This window comes from Triticum aestivum, chromosome 2B (genome assembly GCF_018294505.1).
Source record: "Triticum aestivum cultivar Chinese Spring chromosome 2B, IWGSC CS RefSeq v2.1, whole genome shotgun sequence".
NCBI classification, from domain to species: domain Eukaryota; kingdom Viridiplantae; phylum Streptophyta; class Magnoliopsida; order Poales; family Poaceae; genus Triticum; species Triticum aestivum.
Genome location: NC_057798.1, coordinates 118,664,908 through 118,680,846, shown reverse-complemented (window position 1 = coordinate 118,680,846; position 15,939 = coordinate 118,664,908). Strand labels below are relative to the sequence as shown.

At 46.8% G+C, this 15,939-nt stretch overlaps 1 protein-coding gene across 1 annotated transcript; it reads right to left on the bottom strand.

Annotated features, from left to right (window-relative positions):
• Positions 1-13,262: 13,262 nt before the first annotated feature.
• On the bottom strand, positions 13,263-14,339 carry LOC123040750 (uncharacterized). Its single transcript, XM_044463513.1, has 2 exons — positions 13,930-14,339; positions 13,263-13,812 (listed from the first exon to the last, which is right to left on the bottom strand). Exons 1-2 carry the CDS (start codon positions 14,049-14,051, stop codon positions 13,620-13,622), a joined length of 315 nt encoding a protein of 104 aa, XP_044319448.1. The 5' UTR covers positions 14,052-14,339; the 3' UTR covers positions 13,263-13,619.
• Positions 14,340-15,939: the final 1,600 nt, after the last annotated feature.

The window sequence follows — 15,939 nt, the reverse complement described above, 5'->3', positions numbered from 1 at the left end:
ATACGTCGTCATACAAATATTGGTATAGTACCAGTTATGAGGTTTACATCATTATGTCCATAACAGTGTGTCAAATGAAGGTGGATTAGGTTCAAGTGGAGGCAATATGTGGTGCATGTCAAAAGTATACTACTAAACCAAACTTGATCCAGTTTGGACTAGTAGTACTTTCGATGTGCACCACATGTTGCCTCTACTTGAATCTAATCCGCCAGCACAAGCTATTTAATCATCATCATAGTCATAACATCAACAGTAGTTATTTAATCATCATAGCCATAGTGTAGCACATCATCATCTTCAAACTCATTCTAGCTAGCTAATCACGCCCAACACTAGCTGCGGTAGCTATCTAATCACCAGCAACACTAGCTAATAAAAATCATCAGAGTCATTACCACCAACACTAGCTAATCACTCCTTCTGCTCTCTCTCAGGTAAAATAACATAAAACATGTGTAGCACTCGTTCTTCATCAAGTTGGAGCACGCAGATGAACCTGTCTCCTAATCGTGGGTTGCGCTTCTGATTGTTGTCCCCTAATACTTCTCTGCGATCATTCAGAACTTTGCTCCAATCTTTCACTATTAAGCATTCCTCGCTATTAGAAATCCTAAATGCACTAAAGTGCATTATAGGATATCTTGGCCGTAAGCTAACAATTCTCATCTGACCTTTAGTCTCGATCCAATGAGGCACAACATTCAGCGGGAGTCCCTGTTGAAGAACATTGTATAGTAACATACTTAGCAATGAAGTTTAGCTTAAAAATAATGTATGCAACAGATGCACTGAGTACATACAGTAAAAATCTTACCATCTTTCCTAAATAGATGTGACCATAGTTCAATACAAACACTATTGGCCGCACGTTTTGAGTACTAAGATTTGCAAGTCCAGAAAAATAATTTGTCTTGACAATATGAAGATCCTCAAGCCATGAAACATAATGACTTATCTCCTCGCAGTTTAGTTCAGCCCCGGGACAGTAGTAGGTCCTGTCTACCAAGCGTTGGACATGTTTGCTTGATTGGAAATAAGCTGTCAATAGAAATTAGTTGTCAACTATTTTTGCATAAACAATATCAAAGACATAAATATGGTTGAGAAACTCACATAAAGGTAGAACTGGAGGCGTCTGCACATCGACCCAGGTGTAGGTATTACCTTCAATATCATCTTCCGGACGAATATCAAAGCTGATAACCATATCAGGCTCAAATGCATAAGTCTTGCATAGTGCTCGCCATGTTTTGCATCCAAAATAGGTGTAGTCGTCTTCGTTGTATAATTTTGCATGGAAAATATAACCATGCTCGGTCTTCAAATAAACTCTCTTTACCTCCATAGTAGTTGTCATAGAATTGAAACCTATCTTATCCAAGACAAAAACTCTTGCATGGCACGGGATACGCTAGTAGAATAGTAAAAAAAATTATAAGTTGAAGCAAATGAAGCAGATGTCATGCTTAATTACAAAAAAAGACTTCTCGTCATGACTTCGTGTATCCAATTCGAAGTTCTCATCCAGCTTGATGCTGAAGCGCGTATCATCATCTAGGAAGATTCTGTCGCACATGTCGCGCTCGTCTTCGCAGTCTTTGCAAATACCGAAATCCTTTTCGTCGTCAGACATTTCCCATGTTCATAGTTGAAACTTTAATTGAAAATTGATCAAAGACAACTACCAGGATACTCAACACACAAATCCGGGGCACTAAATATTTCCTACATATTCTGGCACAAGTCATGCCAAAATTCACGAAAAAATCCGGCATGACCTTTGCTAAAATAGGACATATCGAGCACCTGAAATTTGCCAGAACGGAAATGAATCAACACTCCGGCAAAACATAGGCCACTCGGAGGTGTAACCTGCAAACATGACCGGCCACTTGGGCAAGCACATATCCTATTTGAGCAACACAAGATATACATTTCAAAATATCTTATAGGACTCAAATTAGCATGCATTCAATAAGCAAAAGTAAATCATCTCATGCGTCCGTACATCGTCGAATATTATCACTAATAAATCTCGAATAGTATCATACATATAACATCACCAATAAAACTAAAACCCTAGCGCACGACGGGTATTGGCGCGGGCGGTGGACACCCACAGAGAAGGAACCATCATAGGATCATAGCTCAAGTGAGATCCCTGGAGAACCTGTCAGGTATTGGAGAACCTGTGCTCCAACGCAAACAAGTAGCGACGGACGTGCGCGCCCTCCTCACTCACACGGTGACGCACCACCTCCATGGGGTCCTCGAGCCTCTGGACCGTCACTAGCCCACGCGACCGCCACCGAAGAAGGTTCGGGTCAACTACAGGCTGGCTCCTCACCAACCTGCGCCCCCTGGTAGGTACCGCCTCCCAGTACCACCCCGGCGGAGCCCAGTCCCGGACATGGCCCATCTGGTGACGCAAGTGTCCTCCGCCGACTCAACGACAAGGATGCGGGATAGACATCATCCACATCGATGTGGGAAAAATTGCTTTAACTAAAAAATAACAACAAGTTCTTACTAACTAGTTCTATTAATTCAACTAGTTCTTACTAAAAATAAACTTACTATAAATAAAAATAAACTAGTACCTAATTAGTACCTAGTCCTTACTAACTAATGAGTACCTAGGAACTACTGCCCTAATTACCATATAAGTATCCATTTTTTAACTAGGGTTCGTACTACCTAATTAAATTGGGTTAATACTAATTGTAATTAACTAACTAGCACTAAAAATAGCCTAGGGTTCATACTACCTAGCACTAAATAGCTAGGGTTCATACTAACAGAGAGCAGAGAAGAGGGAAGGGGAGAGTGCTTACAGAGGGTGGGGAGAGAGATGGGGTCGGGGAAGACGGCGGCACCGAGGCGCGGCGAGGCGGGGTCGGGGGAGACGGCGGCGAGGTGGGGTCGGGGGAGACGGCGGCGAGGCAGGTCGAGGGAGACGGCGACAGAGAGCGAGGGCAGGGGCTCCGACAAGGTCGAGGTCGAGGAGGAGAAGGCACAGGCGCGCGACGATGTCGAGGGCAGACTCCGGCGGAGAGCGAGGGTAGGGGCTCCGGCAAGGGCGAGGGCAGGGGCTCCGGCGGAGGAGACGAGGGGGAGAAGAGAGAGTGGGGAATTGGTGGAGGAAGCAGAGGAGAGGGAAGCCCGCGCGGGGGGTTAGGTGAAAATAGCTTTAACAGTAGCGTGGGAGCGAAAACGCGCTGCTGCTAAGATGGGTCCGTCCTGTGGTGCATTCAAACTTAGCAGTAGCACCCTACCCTAAAAGTGCACTTCTACTAATTTACTAGTAGTAGCGCGGTTTATAGAAGGGCGCTACTACTATTCCTAGCACGTGGGGAACGGTGTGGCAATTATAGTAGTAGCGCGTTTTGTTCCTGCTGCACTACTGCTAAGTGGATAACAGTAGCGCCCTTCATGCCAACGAGCTACTGCTAACTAGCAATAGCGCCTCATTTTAACACGCGCTAGTGGTAATATTCTGTGTATAAGGTTTTCCCTAGTAGTGATAGTCTGTTTATTGTAACCTGCTGTTGTTACCTACCTGCTTATCATAAACTATTTAGTATAGGCTGGGTAGAGACCCATCAGAGACCCCCACTTTATTCCGACTGCCCTACTGGATTATCAGAAGACCCGATCAACGGGATCGAAGACCAGGCCCCGACACCTCACATCACATCACACCCCTTTTGTTGTTCGACTCTGCAGAGTTACCATCGAGTGTCGAGGGTGGTACCTCATACATCACTCCTGATGAGATCTCTGTAGTGTAGCTATTTGGTCATGGTCATCGAGGGTGATTCCTCCTTAACCACTTTCGATACGACTCTGTCGTGCAACCCCTCAAGTGTGAACCTCGAGGGCGGCTCCTCTTACGTTCACCTTGATGGTTACATCGAGTGGGAATCCGTCAAGGGTGATTCCTCAGGTTTTCCCCCTTGGTGTTAGACACATGGTTACTATGGTTACTATGACTTTACACTGAACCATGTTACTAGAGACGGGTCGGCCCTGAGGGGTACCTGCGCGAGCATATTTGTGAGTGATGAGGAGTTGGGTTGACCTGGAGGGTGCCCGCGAGATAATTACGAGGTGTGGCAGGGCATTCTTAGCCCTTGCTGCAAGTCCTCGAGACGGGGGATGGGGTCACATCTTTTGTGAGTCTCTGCTTGTTACCGCGTGTTCCTAATCCACTACGATTTGGATATTTGATCGAGCGGTCTCTGGCCTGATAGCACTAACCATCACGTGGGCATAGTATGGGCGTTCTGCGTCGTATACATCAGCCAAAGCTTAATAGACGTCAGCGACTGAGCGGCGCGCACCGAGTTGGACTGGTAAGCACCTGCCTTTTTAAGGAGGTAGCTAGGTCAGCTCACCGGCCGCGTTCGCAACGAGCAGGAGTTCCTGGGGCGATGGCCCATGACCCCTGGGGGCATAGCTTTAGTCCGGCGTGTTGACCTCTCTATTAAGCCTAGGTCGGGTTGCAGCATATTGTTTGGCCGAGGCCGGGCATGACCCAAGAAAGTGTGTCCGGGCGGAGTTAATCGAGCGTGGTGGGTAAGTTGGTGCACCCCTGGAGGGAAGAAAACATCTATCGGTAGCCTATCCTACGGTAATGGACGCTCGGAGTTGTATCCCGACCGATACAACTAGAACTAGATACTTGTGATGTGAAATGGATTGTGATGAGAAATGGATAGTATGGCTCTGGGATTGCTTTCTCGTAGGGAGTCGAGGAAGGATCTCTGGGCAAGGTTGATGACACTACTACTACTTTACTTTATGCTACTCTTATCTCTTCTGATACTGCAAGATGCTTGGAGCTGCTTGAAGATGTTGAAGATGCTAGTCTTCGATAGGGCTAGGCCTTCTCTCTATTCTGGCATTTCTGAAGCCTAGTCCACATATACAGCCTTCCTTTGATAATGGTGCATATGTAGTGTAGATCCTTGCTTGCTGAGTACTTTGCATGAGTACTCACGGTTGCTTTGTTTCCTCTTTTCCCTGTTTCCGTTCTTTCGGATGTCACCACGAGATGGTGGAGTCGAGGAGCCAGATGCTACCACCGACGACTACGACAACCCCGAGGGTGCCTACTACTACGTGGAGGCCGCTTACGACCAGGAGTAGTTAGGAGGCTCCCAGGCAGGAGGCCTTGCCTTTTCGATAGATGTTGCTTTTTGTGCTAGCCTTCTTAAGGAAAACTTGTCTATCTCATGTCTATACTCAGATATTGTCGCTTCCGCTGACTCTTGTGTATTCGAGCTTATGTATTCGAGCCCACGAGGCCCCTGGCTTGTAATATAAAGCTTGTATTATTTTAATTTGTGTCTAGAGTTCTGTTGTGATATCTTCCCATGAGTCCCTGATCTTGATCGTACACAATTGCGTGTATGATTAGTGTACGATTGAATCGGGGGCATCACATGCAAGCTCCAGCGATCCATCTATGGACTGGTCCAAGCATCTCGGAGTTGGAATATACGCTTTGATGAGTTGCTTAAAGCATATAGTTTTATACAAACTTACGGTGAAGCCTGTATTTACAAGAAAGTGGGTGGGAGCACTATAACCTTTCTGATAAGTATATGTGAGTGACATATTGTTGATCAAAAATGATGAAGAATTTTCTGGAAAGCATAAAGGAGAGTTTGAAAGGATATTTTCAAAGAAAGACTTCGGTGAAGCTGCTGACATATTGGGCATCAAGATCTATAGAGATAGATCAGGACGCTTGATAAGATTTTTCAATGAGTACGTACCTTGACAAGATTTTGAAAGAGTTCGAAATGGATCAGTCAAAGAAGTAGTTCTTGCCTGTATTACAAGGTGTAAAGTTGAGTAAGACTCATAGCCCGACCATGGCAGAAGATAGAAAGAGAATGAGAGTCATTCCCTATGCCTCAGTCATAGGTTCTATAAAGTATGACATGCTATGTACCAGACCAGTTGTGTGCCTTGCTATGAGTTTGGCAAGGGAGTATGATAGTGATCCAGGAGTGGATCACTGTATAGCGGTCAAAGTTATCCTTAGTTACTTAAGAGGACTAAGGAAGCATTTCTCGGTTATGGAGGTGATAAAGAGTTCATCGTAAAGAGTTACGTCGATGTAAGCTTTACACCAATCCAGATGACTCTGAGTCTCAATCTGGATACATATTGAAAGTGGGAGCAATTAGCTAGAGTAGCTCCATGAAGAGCATTGTACACATATAAAATTTGCAAAATACATACGGCTCTGAATTTAGCAGACCCATTGACTAAACTTCTCTCACAAGAAAAACATGATCACACCTTAGTACTCTTTGGGTGTTAATCACATAGCAATGTGAACTAGATTATTGACTCTGGTAAACCCTTTGGTTGTTGGTCACATGGCGATGTGAACTATGGGTGTTAATCACATACAGATGTGAATAAGTGGTGTTAAATCACATGGGGATGTGAACTAGATTATTGACTCTAGAGCAAGTGGGAGACTGAAGGAAATATGCCCTAGAGGCAATAATAAAGTTGTTATTTTTATTTCCTTATATCATGATAAATGTTTATTATTCATGCTAGAATTGTATTAACCGGAAACTTGATACATGTGTGAATACATAGACAAAACAAAGTGTCCCTAGTATGCCTCTACTTGACTAGCTCCTTAATCAAAGATGGTTATGTTTCCTGACCATAGACATGTGTTGTCATTTGATGAACGGGATCACAACATTAGAGAATGATGTGATGGACAAGACCCATCCGTTAGCTTAGCATAATGATCGATAAGTTTTATTACAATTGCTTTCTTCATGACTTATACATGTTCCTCTGACTATGAGATTATGCAACTCCCGAATACCGAAGGAACACCTTGTGTGCTATCAAAGGTCACAACATAAATGGGTGATTATAAAGATGCTCTACATGTGTCTCTGAAGGTGTTTGTTGGGTTGGCATAGATCGAGATTAGGATTTGTCACTCCGTGTATCGGAGAGGTATCTCTGGGCCCTCTCAGTAATGCTCATCACTATAAGCCTTGCAAGCCATGTGACTAATGAGTTAGTTACGGGATGAAGCATTACGGAATGAGTAAAGAGACTCGCCGCTAACGAGATTGAACTAGGTACGATGATACCGATGATCGAATCTTGAGCAAGTAACATAATGATGACAAAGGGAACAACATATGTTGTTGTGCGGTTTGACCGATAAAGATCTTCGTAGAATATGTAAGAGCCAATATGAGCATCCAAGTTATGCTATTGGTTTGTATATGTGTCTCGATCATGTCTACATAGTACTTGAATCCGTAGGGTCTGCACGATTAACGTTCGATGACAATTTGTATTATTCGTTATGTGTTTTTGATGACCAAAGTTTGTTCGGAGTCCCGAATGAGATCACGGAAATGATGAGGAGTCTCGAAATGGTCGAGCCATAAAGAATGATATATTGGACGATGTTATTCGGACAACGGAAGAGTTCTGAGAGGTACCGGGTAAAAAGGAGTGCCGGAGGGGTTACCGGAACCCCCCGGGGAAGCAATGGGCCATCATGGGCCATAGGGGAGTGAGAGGACATCCCACAAGGGGGTGGCGTGCGCCCCCCCCCCCATGGGGAGTCCGAATAGGACTAGGGGAGGGGGCACAACCCGCCTTTCCCTCTCCCTTCCTTCTTCCCCCATCCACCAAAGGGAATCCTACTAGGAATTGGAGTCCTAGTAGGACTCCTCTCTCTTGGCGCGCCCTACAGGGGCCGGCCGGCCTCCCCCTCTCCTTCTTTATATACGGAGGCAAGGGGGCGCCCTAGAACACACAAGATCAATTGTCTTAGCCGTGTGCGGTGGCCCCCTCCACAGTTTACTCCTTCGGTCATAGCGTCGTAGTGCTTAGGCAAAGCCCTGCACGGATCACATCATCAACACCGTCACCACACCGTCGTGCTGACGGAACTCTTTCTCGACCCTCTATTAGATCAAGAGTTCGAGGGACGTCATCGAGCTGAATGTGTGCTGAACACGGAGGTGCCGTACGTTCGGTACTTGGATCGGTTGGATCGTGAAGACGTTTGACTACATCAACCGCGTTAACTAACGCTTCCGCTTTCGGTCTACGAGGCTACGTGGACACACTCTCGTTGATATGCATCTCCTAGATAGATCTTGCGTGATCGTCGGATTTTTTTTAAATTGCATGCTATGTTCCTCAACAGGGCGATCTCCATCATATTATGTGTCTGCATCATTCGACACAACATGATAGTCGAGGATGAAAAAGAAGAGGTGGGGAATATGATTAATTTGAATGAGGAAGCAGGCTCGTCGATTGTTTTCCCCTCAATATTTACTCACGGCGACATGCCAGTATTTGCCGAGGTACTTGAAAGGGATAGTAGAATTCGTGACTGTTCGACGTATCAAGCTCTAAAAAATGATTTGATTGAGCATATATGAAAAATGTTTGGGCGACAATAGTTATATTCAATACTTGATCCATGTATTGCTATATATGTTTTACATATTTTAATTATATATATTGGCACTTTATTATTTATCATGGATTAGTTAGAATTTGTGTTCTTGTATTTATCTATGCGTACTAGCAAACAAAATTTCATTTTGATACAAGCCACATATAGATCACGAAATTAAAGTACTACTATAGATCCCACAAAACAATAAGTGACAACCTCCATGTTACTACCCACTGTGGAGTAGTAACATAGACTAGTAACATATACATGTTACTAGTCTATGTTACTCCCCACTGTGGTTGTGTGGTGCCATACAACCATTCATTTATTAGGTTATAGACTCATCTTGCCTTGATATGCATGTGTAATGTTACTCATATTACTAGCAACTAGCTATGTTTCTACATGTCTCTCTTTCTTCATTAATTGCTTGCCACATTATCAGTTTTATCTAGATATTTGTGATGTTACCACGTGTTACTCCCACTGTGGGTAGTCTTATGTTAGCCTGCATCATTCTATACAACATGATAGTCGAGGATGAAAAAGAAGGGGCGGGGAATATGATTCATTTGAATGAGGAAGCAAGCTCGTCGATTGTTTTCCCATCGGTATTTACTCACGGTGACATGCCAGTATTTGCCAAGGTACTTGAAAGGGATAGTAGAATTCGTGACCGTTCGACGCATAAGGCTCTAAAAAATGATTTGATTGAGCATATATGAAAAAAGTTTGGGCGATAATAGATTATATTCCAGACTTGATCCATGTATTGCTATATATGTTTTATATATTTTAATTATATTATATTGGTACTTTATTATTTATCATGGATCCGTTAGAATTTGTGTTCTTGTATTTATCTATGGGTACTAGCAAACAAAATTTTCATTTTGATACAAACCACATATAGATCACGAAGTTAAAGTACTGCTATAGATCCCACGAAACAATAAATGACAACCTCCATGTTACTACCCACTGTGGAGTAGTAATATAGACGAGTAACATATACATGTTACTACTCTATGTTACTCCCCACTGTGGTTTGGTGTCATACAACTATTCATTTATTCGGTTATAGACTCATCTTGCCTTGATATGCATGTGTAGTGTTACTCATACTACTAGCAACTAGCTATGCTAGTACATGTCTCTATTTCTTCATTAATTGCTTGCCACATCATCAATTTTATCTAGATATTTGTGATGTTACCACCTATGTTACTCCCATTGTGGGTAGTCTTATGTTAGCCTGCATCATTCTACACAACATGGTAGTCGAGGATCAAAAAGAAGAGGCGGGGAATATGATTGATTTGAATGAGGAAGCAGGCTCGTCCATTGTTTTTCCATAGGTATTTACTCACGGTGACACGCCAGTATTTGCCGAGGTACTCGAAAGGGATCGTAAAATTCATGACCATCCGACGCATAAGGCTCTAAAATACGATTTGATTGAGCATATATGAAAAAAGTTTGGGCGACAATAGATTATGTTTGAGACTTGATCCATGTATTGTTATATATCTTTTATATATTTTAATTATATTATATTGGCACTTTATTATTTATCATGGATCCGTTTGAATTTCTGTTCTTGTATTTATCTATACGTACTAGCAAACAAAATTTCATTTTGATACAAGCCACATATAGATCACAAAATTAAAGTACTACTATAGATCCCACAAAACAATAAATGACAACCTCCATGTTACTATCCACTGTGGAGGTACCGAGGTAGTAACATAGACTAGTAACACATACATGTTACTACTCTATGTTAGTCCCTACTGTGGCTAGTCTAATATATGTGGTGCCATACAACCATTCATTTATTAGGTTATAGACTCATCTTGCCTTGGTATACATGTGTGATGTTACTCATACTACTAGTAACTAGTTATGTTACCACATGTCTCTCTTTCTTCATTAATTATTTGCCAAATCATCAATTTTATCAAGATATATGTGATATTACCACCTATGTTACTCCCACTGTGGGTAGTCTTATATTAGCCTGCATCATTCTACACAACATGATAGTCGAGGATGGCAAAGAAGAGGCAGGGAATATGATTGATTTGGATGAGGAAGCAGGCTCTTCTATTGTTTTCCCATCGGTATTTACTCACGGTGACATGCCCGTATTTGCCGAGGTACTTGAAAGGGATCGTAGAATTCGTGACCGTCCGACATATAAGGCTTTGAAAAATGATTTGATTGAGCATATATGGAAAAAGTTTGGATGACAATAGATTATAGTCGAGACTTGATCCATGTATTGCTATATATGTTTTATATAGTTTAATTATATTATATCGGCACTTTATTATTTATCATGGATCCGTTCGAATTTGTGTTCTTGTATTTATCTATGCGTACTAGCAAACAAAATTTAATTTTGATACAAGCCGCATCTAGATCACAAAGTTAAAGTACTACTATAAATCCCACAAAACAATAAGTGACGACCTCCATGGTACTACCTCTATGTTACTACCCATTATGGAGGTAGTAACATAGAGTAGTAACATATAATATATGTTACTACTCTATGTTACTCTCCACTGTAGCTAGTCTAACATATGTGTGATGACATACAACCATTTATTTATTAGGTTATAGACTCATCTTGCCTTGGTATGCATGTGTGATGTTATTCATGCTACTAGTAACTAGCTATGTTACTACATGTATCTCTTTCTTCATTAAGTGCTTGCCGCATCATCAATTTGATCTAGATATCTGTGATGTTACCACATATGTTACTCCCACTGTGGGTAGTCTAATATGTTACTGTAACATAACGTTATTCAAGAGAAGATGAGTCTACAAGCTAATAAATGAAGCCATCTACGATGCTACTACTATGTTACTTTGCACTATGAAGATAGTAACTTAGACTAATGTCATATGCATGACACTACTATAAGTTACACCCCACTATGACCAGCCTTAGATGGTAGACTCCGAGATGCTTCATCAGTTTTTTCAGGCTATTGGGTGGTTGTGCCCTGATGCATGTTTTTATCGCATCCGAATAAGATCATGGACGGTGTGAGATGCTACGTGACACATCAAAGACTTAGAGCATTGCCAACAGAAGCAGAACACGTGGCGCGCTAAATTATTTTTATTGTAAGAAAATAGCCTTTTTTTGCATACAGGAGGGCACTTGCTCCAGCAGGCGCTGCAAAAAAAAGCGCGGAGCCATAGCTCCAGCAGGCACTTGCTCGGCAACACATACGAACAATATGAAACAACATATCGATAAAATTCAAATAGCATAAATTCAAGTCCAACACCACAAGCTAGTGCATACGATACAAATAAAAATAGATAAAAACGATACTACGATGCAAATATACTACATAAAACTACTTCTTGTCGTCCTCCTCCTCGGTGGTGTAGTCCGATGACACAAATGCGCCATCCCACCGAGCATCATTGTCGTCAAAGGCCGGCGCAGATCCCAGTTCGCACTGCGCTATCGCCAGTGCCTTCCGCGCACGCCTGTCCGCCCGATCCGCAGCTTGTTGTGCCCTCCTCTACACCCAGAAGTCGTTCTCGGCGGCGACAACCTCCGGGAAGCGCTGGCGCCACTCCACCATGGCGTACTCGTCCGCCTCGGCGATGAGGAGGCGGCGCTCCCGCCTACGCTGGATATGGCTGTCCTCGTCGGTGATTAGCCGCCGCGGACGCGCGAGGTCCTGCGCCTGCTAGCGCGTCCGTGTGTCCAAGAAATTCATCTGCGAATGTGGCCGGTTGAGACGTCACGCCGCCGTTTCATACGCGCGGGCGGCCTCTTGGGCGTTCTCGAACGTCCCGAGACCGAGACGTGTATCACCAGAGCGGATCTCCACGTCGCCGCACGTCCAAGAATTTCATCTGCGAATGTGGCCGGTTGAGGCATCACACTGCCATGTCATACGCACGGGCTGCCTCTTGGGCGTTCTCGAACGTCCAGAGACCGAGACGTGTATCACCAGAGCGGATCTCCACGTAATACAAGCCGTAGGGGCGGGCGCAGACGCCGCGGTAGCCGGAGTTGCTCTGGGCATGCGGCGGCATGTCGGCGGCAGGGGAGAAGGCGTTGGAGGTGGCGGCGGGGCGCTGGAGGCGAGGACCAAGGTCGTGGCGGCGGTGAGGCACCAGAAACGAGGAGAAGAGGAAGAGAGGCGACGGTTGGTGGGCTCGCGCGCGTGGATTTATAGAGCGCGTCCGACGCCGCGCGCCAAAACTGCCGTGCGCGTCGCCGTTTTTTCACGCGCGTGCAGTTTTTTTTTCGCGCCGGATTTTCCACGCTTGCTGGAGCGCGCCGAACCGGCCCGCGCGCTAAAAACACTTTTTTTTCGCACGCGCAGGTGAGATGCTCTTTGCAATTCCGCCGCACGTCATCGTCGCGGTGCAACTCGTGCTCAGGTACGTAATATGAGACTCTGCTTTTGTAGCACAGTAGAGCACTCCGAATGATTTCTGTCCGTGCTTGTATTATGCAGGGAGGAGAGCAGGCGCAGATCGCCGCAGCCGTCGACCTCGACGTAGAGCGGCACGGCGCCGAGCCGCCGAAGCGGCAGCATCATCCGCAATGCGCGATCTCGCCTACGCGATCTCGAAGGCCAGTGTCTACGCCGCGGTGCACGTGACCGGGCGCGCGTGAACGCCATCTCGCCGCACGCCATCGCAACGCCACTGACGGTGCGGCACCGGCGAGGATGTCTGAGGCGAGTGGTGGAGAAGATTTGGGTCTGCTTTCGGTGCCACATTAAGATTTAAGAGTGAGTGCCGCATGTGTTCGACACCCAGATTGATTTGATCTCCATAACGCATTCTTACAGGCAACAGAAGTCAACCACGTCAAATTCAAAAGAACAAACGTCTGCTAATTAAATGTCTAACCCTAACGCCAGAACTTCCATGGGTGGCTCTAATCTAAGCGTTGACAAGAACATGAGGCAGGGGACTAGGGCGCCTGAGCCGGGGCAAAGCGGGACCTGTGGATCCGGAGCATGCCGAGGGCCGACACCGCGGCGAGAGCCCCGGCAGTACACACCATGGCGGCGACAGTAAGGCACCGCTCGCAGACGGGGAACCCCGGGTCACAGGCCTTGTACTGGTGCTGGATGGCCTAGTGGTTGGCGGCAAGGGCGGCGCACGCCGAGCCGGCGTTGAGGCACGCGACGCCCCAGTCGACGGCGATCAGCACCAGGAGCGCGACACTTCCCGGCTCGAAGTCGTCGAAACACAGCCAGAAGAACTGGAATAGCAGCAGCGCCGCACCCCACAGGATGCCTCCGAAGGACAGAGTGTGCCACATGAACCTGAACAACGAGAGCGCAACCAGTACATGACCGGGCTAGCAGGGCAAGGGACAGAAGAATACATCCTCAAAATGCAAAATATAGAAAACATGGAGCAAATTAAGCGCCGGACTCAACTGCTTGGCCCGGAACGGTAGGCTGGCCACGCCGGGGATGGCCGCCGCCGCCGTGCCAGCGAGTATCAAGCTGCCGCATCTTGAGAGGACGACGAGGAGCTCCAGCCTGCTGCCTAGAGCCATGCGCGCGGCGCCGCCGTGAGAGAGCCCTCGAACGGGACGAATGATCCGATTGGTGTGGTGTGTGGCGTACACTGGTAGGTAGGCAGAGAAGTAGGAATGGCATTTGATGCATCCCACTACCACCTCCCCTTGCCTTGATCCAATGGCGTTTCTCTTCTACAAATGTGTGCTAACACCTTTGCCGCGCCGGTCGTCCTAGGCGCTTTCACCGATTTGGAAACTTGATAAGAGAAGGGAAGGAGGTGGTGGCGCCTGCTGCACATGCTCGCAGCTCACTCGTCATCCAGCCTAGTTACGGAGTATGTGACATGAAGGGTGCTTGCATCCTACAAGCGGTTTCTATCGACCCAAAAATGCTAGACATACAAAGACTTACACGCTTTTACACGCTCCTTCCATCTAACAACCAATCACAAACCTCCCCCCCCCCTGATTTTCAGGAGGGTGAGCCGCCCCGCTCACCTATTGCCGCTATCGACCGTATCTGCTGCCCGTGTGTTGTGCTGCGCTGCACGGTCGATGTAGGTTTTTTTTCTCTCTAGCAAAAGTGAGGCCTCAAAGCATCTAATTTGGTGCCCTATACGGGCGCGCGTGTTCCGCTGGCAGTACACGGACACTAGCCAATTTGCCCTATCCTTAACCACAAACACTAAATTTGAATATCCTATTGCAGACAAAACCATGGAAATAGCATAAAACTTAAGCAATCCGGACATGTAATTAGTTCATCCGAAAGGGCCAAGATAGTTCAAATTCAACCTAAAACAACAATAAAACAAGTAAAATATGGCTAGGTGGGCGGCCGGAGTTCATCTTGGCCGGTCCCTTGCCCTTGCGGTCGGCGGCGGCGGTACATATCCTCCGTCTACGCGTTGGCAGCGGGAGGGTCGTCGTCGTCCGTGGTAGTGCCACTCCCCGATGTGGACGAATGTAGTCGGAGAGGCGGCAAAGAAGGCGTTGTTGCTCCTTCGTTTGGCGGGCGGCCTTCGCGGTGGCGGTCTCCTTCTCCCGGCGAGATGCTCGGATGGCTCAAGCCCACAGAGGGCCTTCGCGTTCTTGCGCTGGATGCGCCGTGCGTCGATCACCGTCGTGGTCAGTGACCACCTGATGACCTTGTAGAGGAGCACCTCCTCCGGGTCGACGGGGGCGGAGCGCACCCGTTGGTAGGAAGAGTTGGGCTCCACCGTGGCGCGCTCGGGGCCGCCTTCACCTCCGATCCGGCATGCGCATCCACACTGGAGCCACAGGGCACGAGCACCCATCGCTGCCTGGGTGGTGCTGGCACTGGAGGGGAAGGGAAGACGCCCACGCTCCAGATTTGGAGCAGCGCGGAGCGGGGCGGGCAGATGTGGGGCGTGGGACGGGCGACCCGCATTCCACCGGCGCGAGGTGGAGGATCTTGCGACCGATGTGATGGAGCTCGAGCTCCCGGCCGGTGTCTATGTTCGAGCGCGAGCTACTTCTAGTCCGTCATCCTCCTCCTCCTTCATGAGACCGTCCAGTCCATGGGATCGAGCTCGCTGCCAAAGTCCTGACCAAAGTTGGCCATGACTGAGGGGAGAGGAAGGATTTGGGATGAACCGGAGGAGATGCAGGAAGCGAAGAAGACGAGTGTGGGCTGAGAGAGAGTGTGTTTCTAGGGTTATTCCGATGGGGTGTGGTATTTGTGAGAGTATCGCTGGGGACGGCGCGGGCCCGCCCTAGCGGGCCAATCCAACACGGCGTCCGCGTCCTAGCGTCTCTATATCCGTCCTAGAAATGGGCTTGGTAGGAGGAGTGTCGGTCAGTCCAGGCGTTTGGGCCGGATATTGGGAGCCCAATTGGCTGATGATTTTTCATCCTCACACGGACCGCACAGCCCGTCCGGGTCGTTTTGCCTAGGATATGG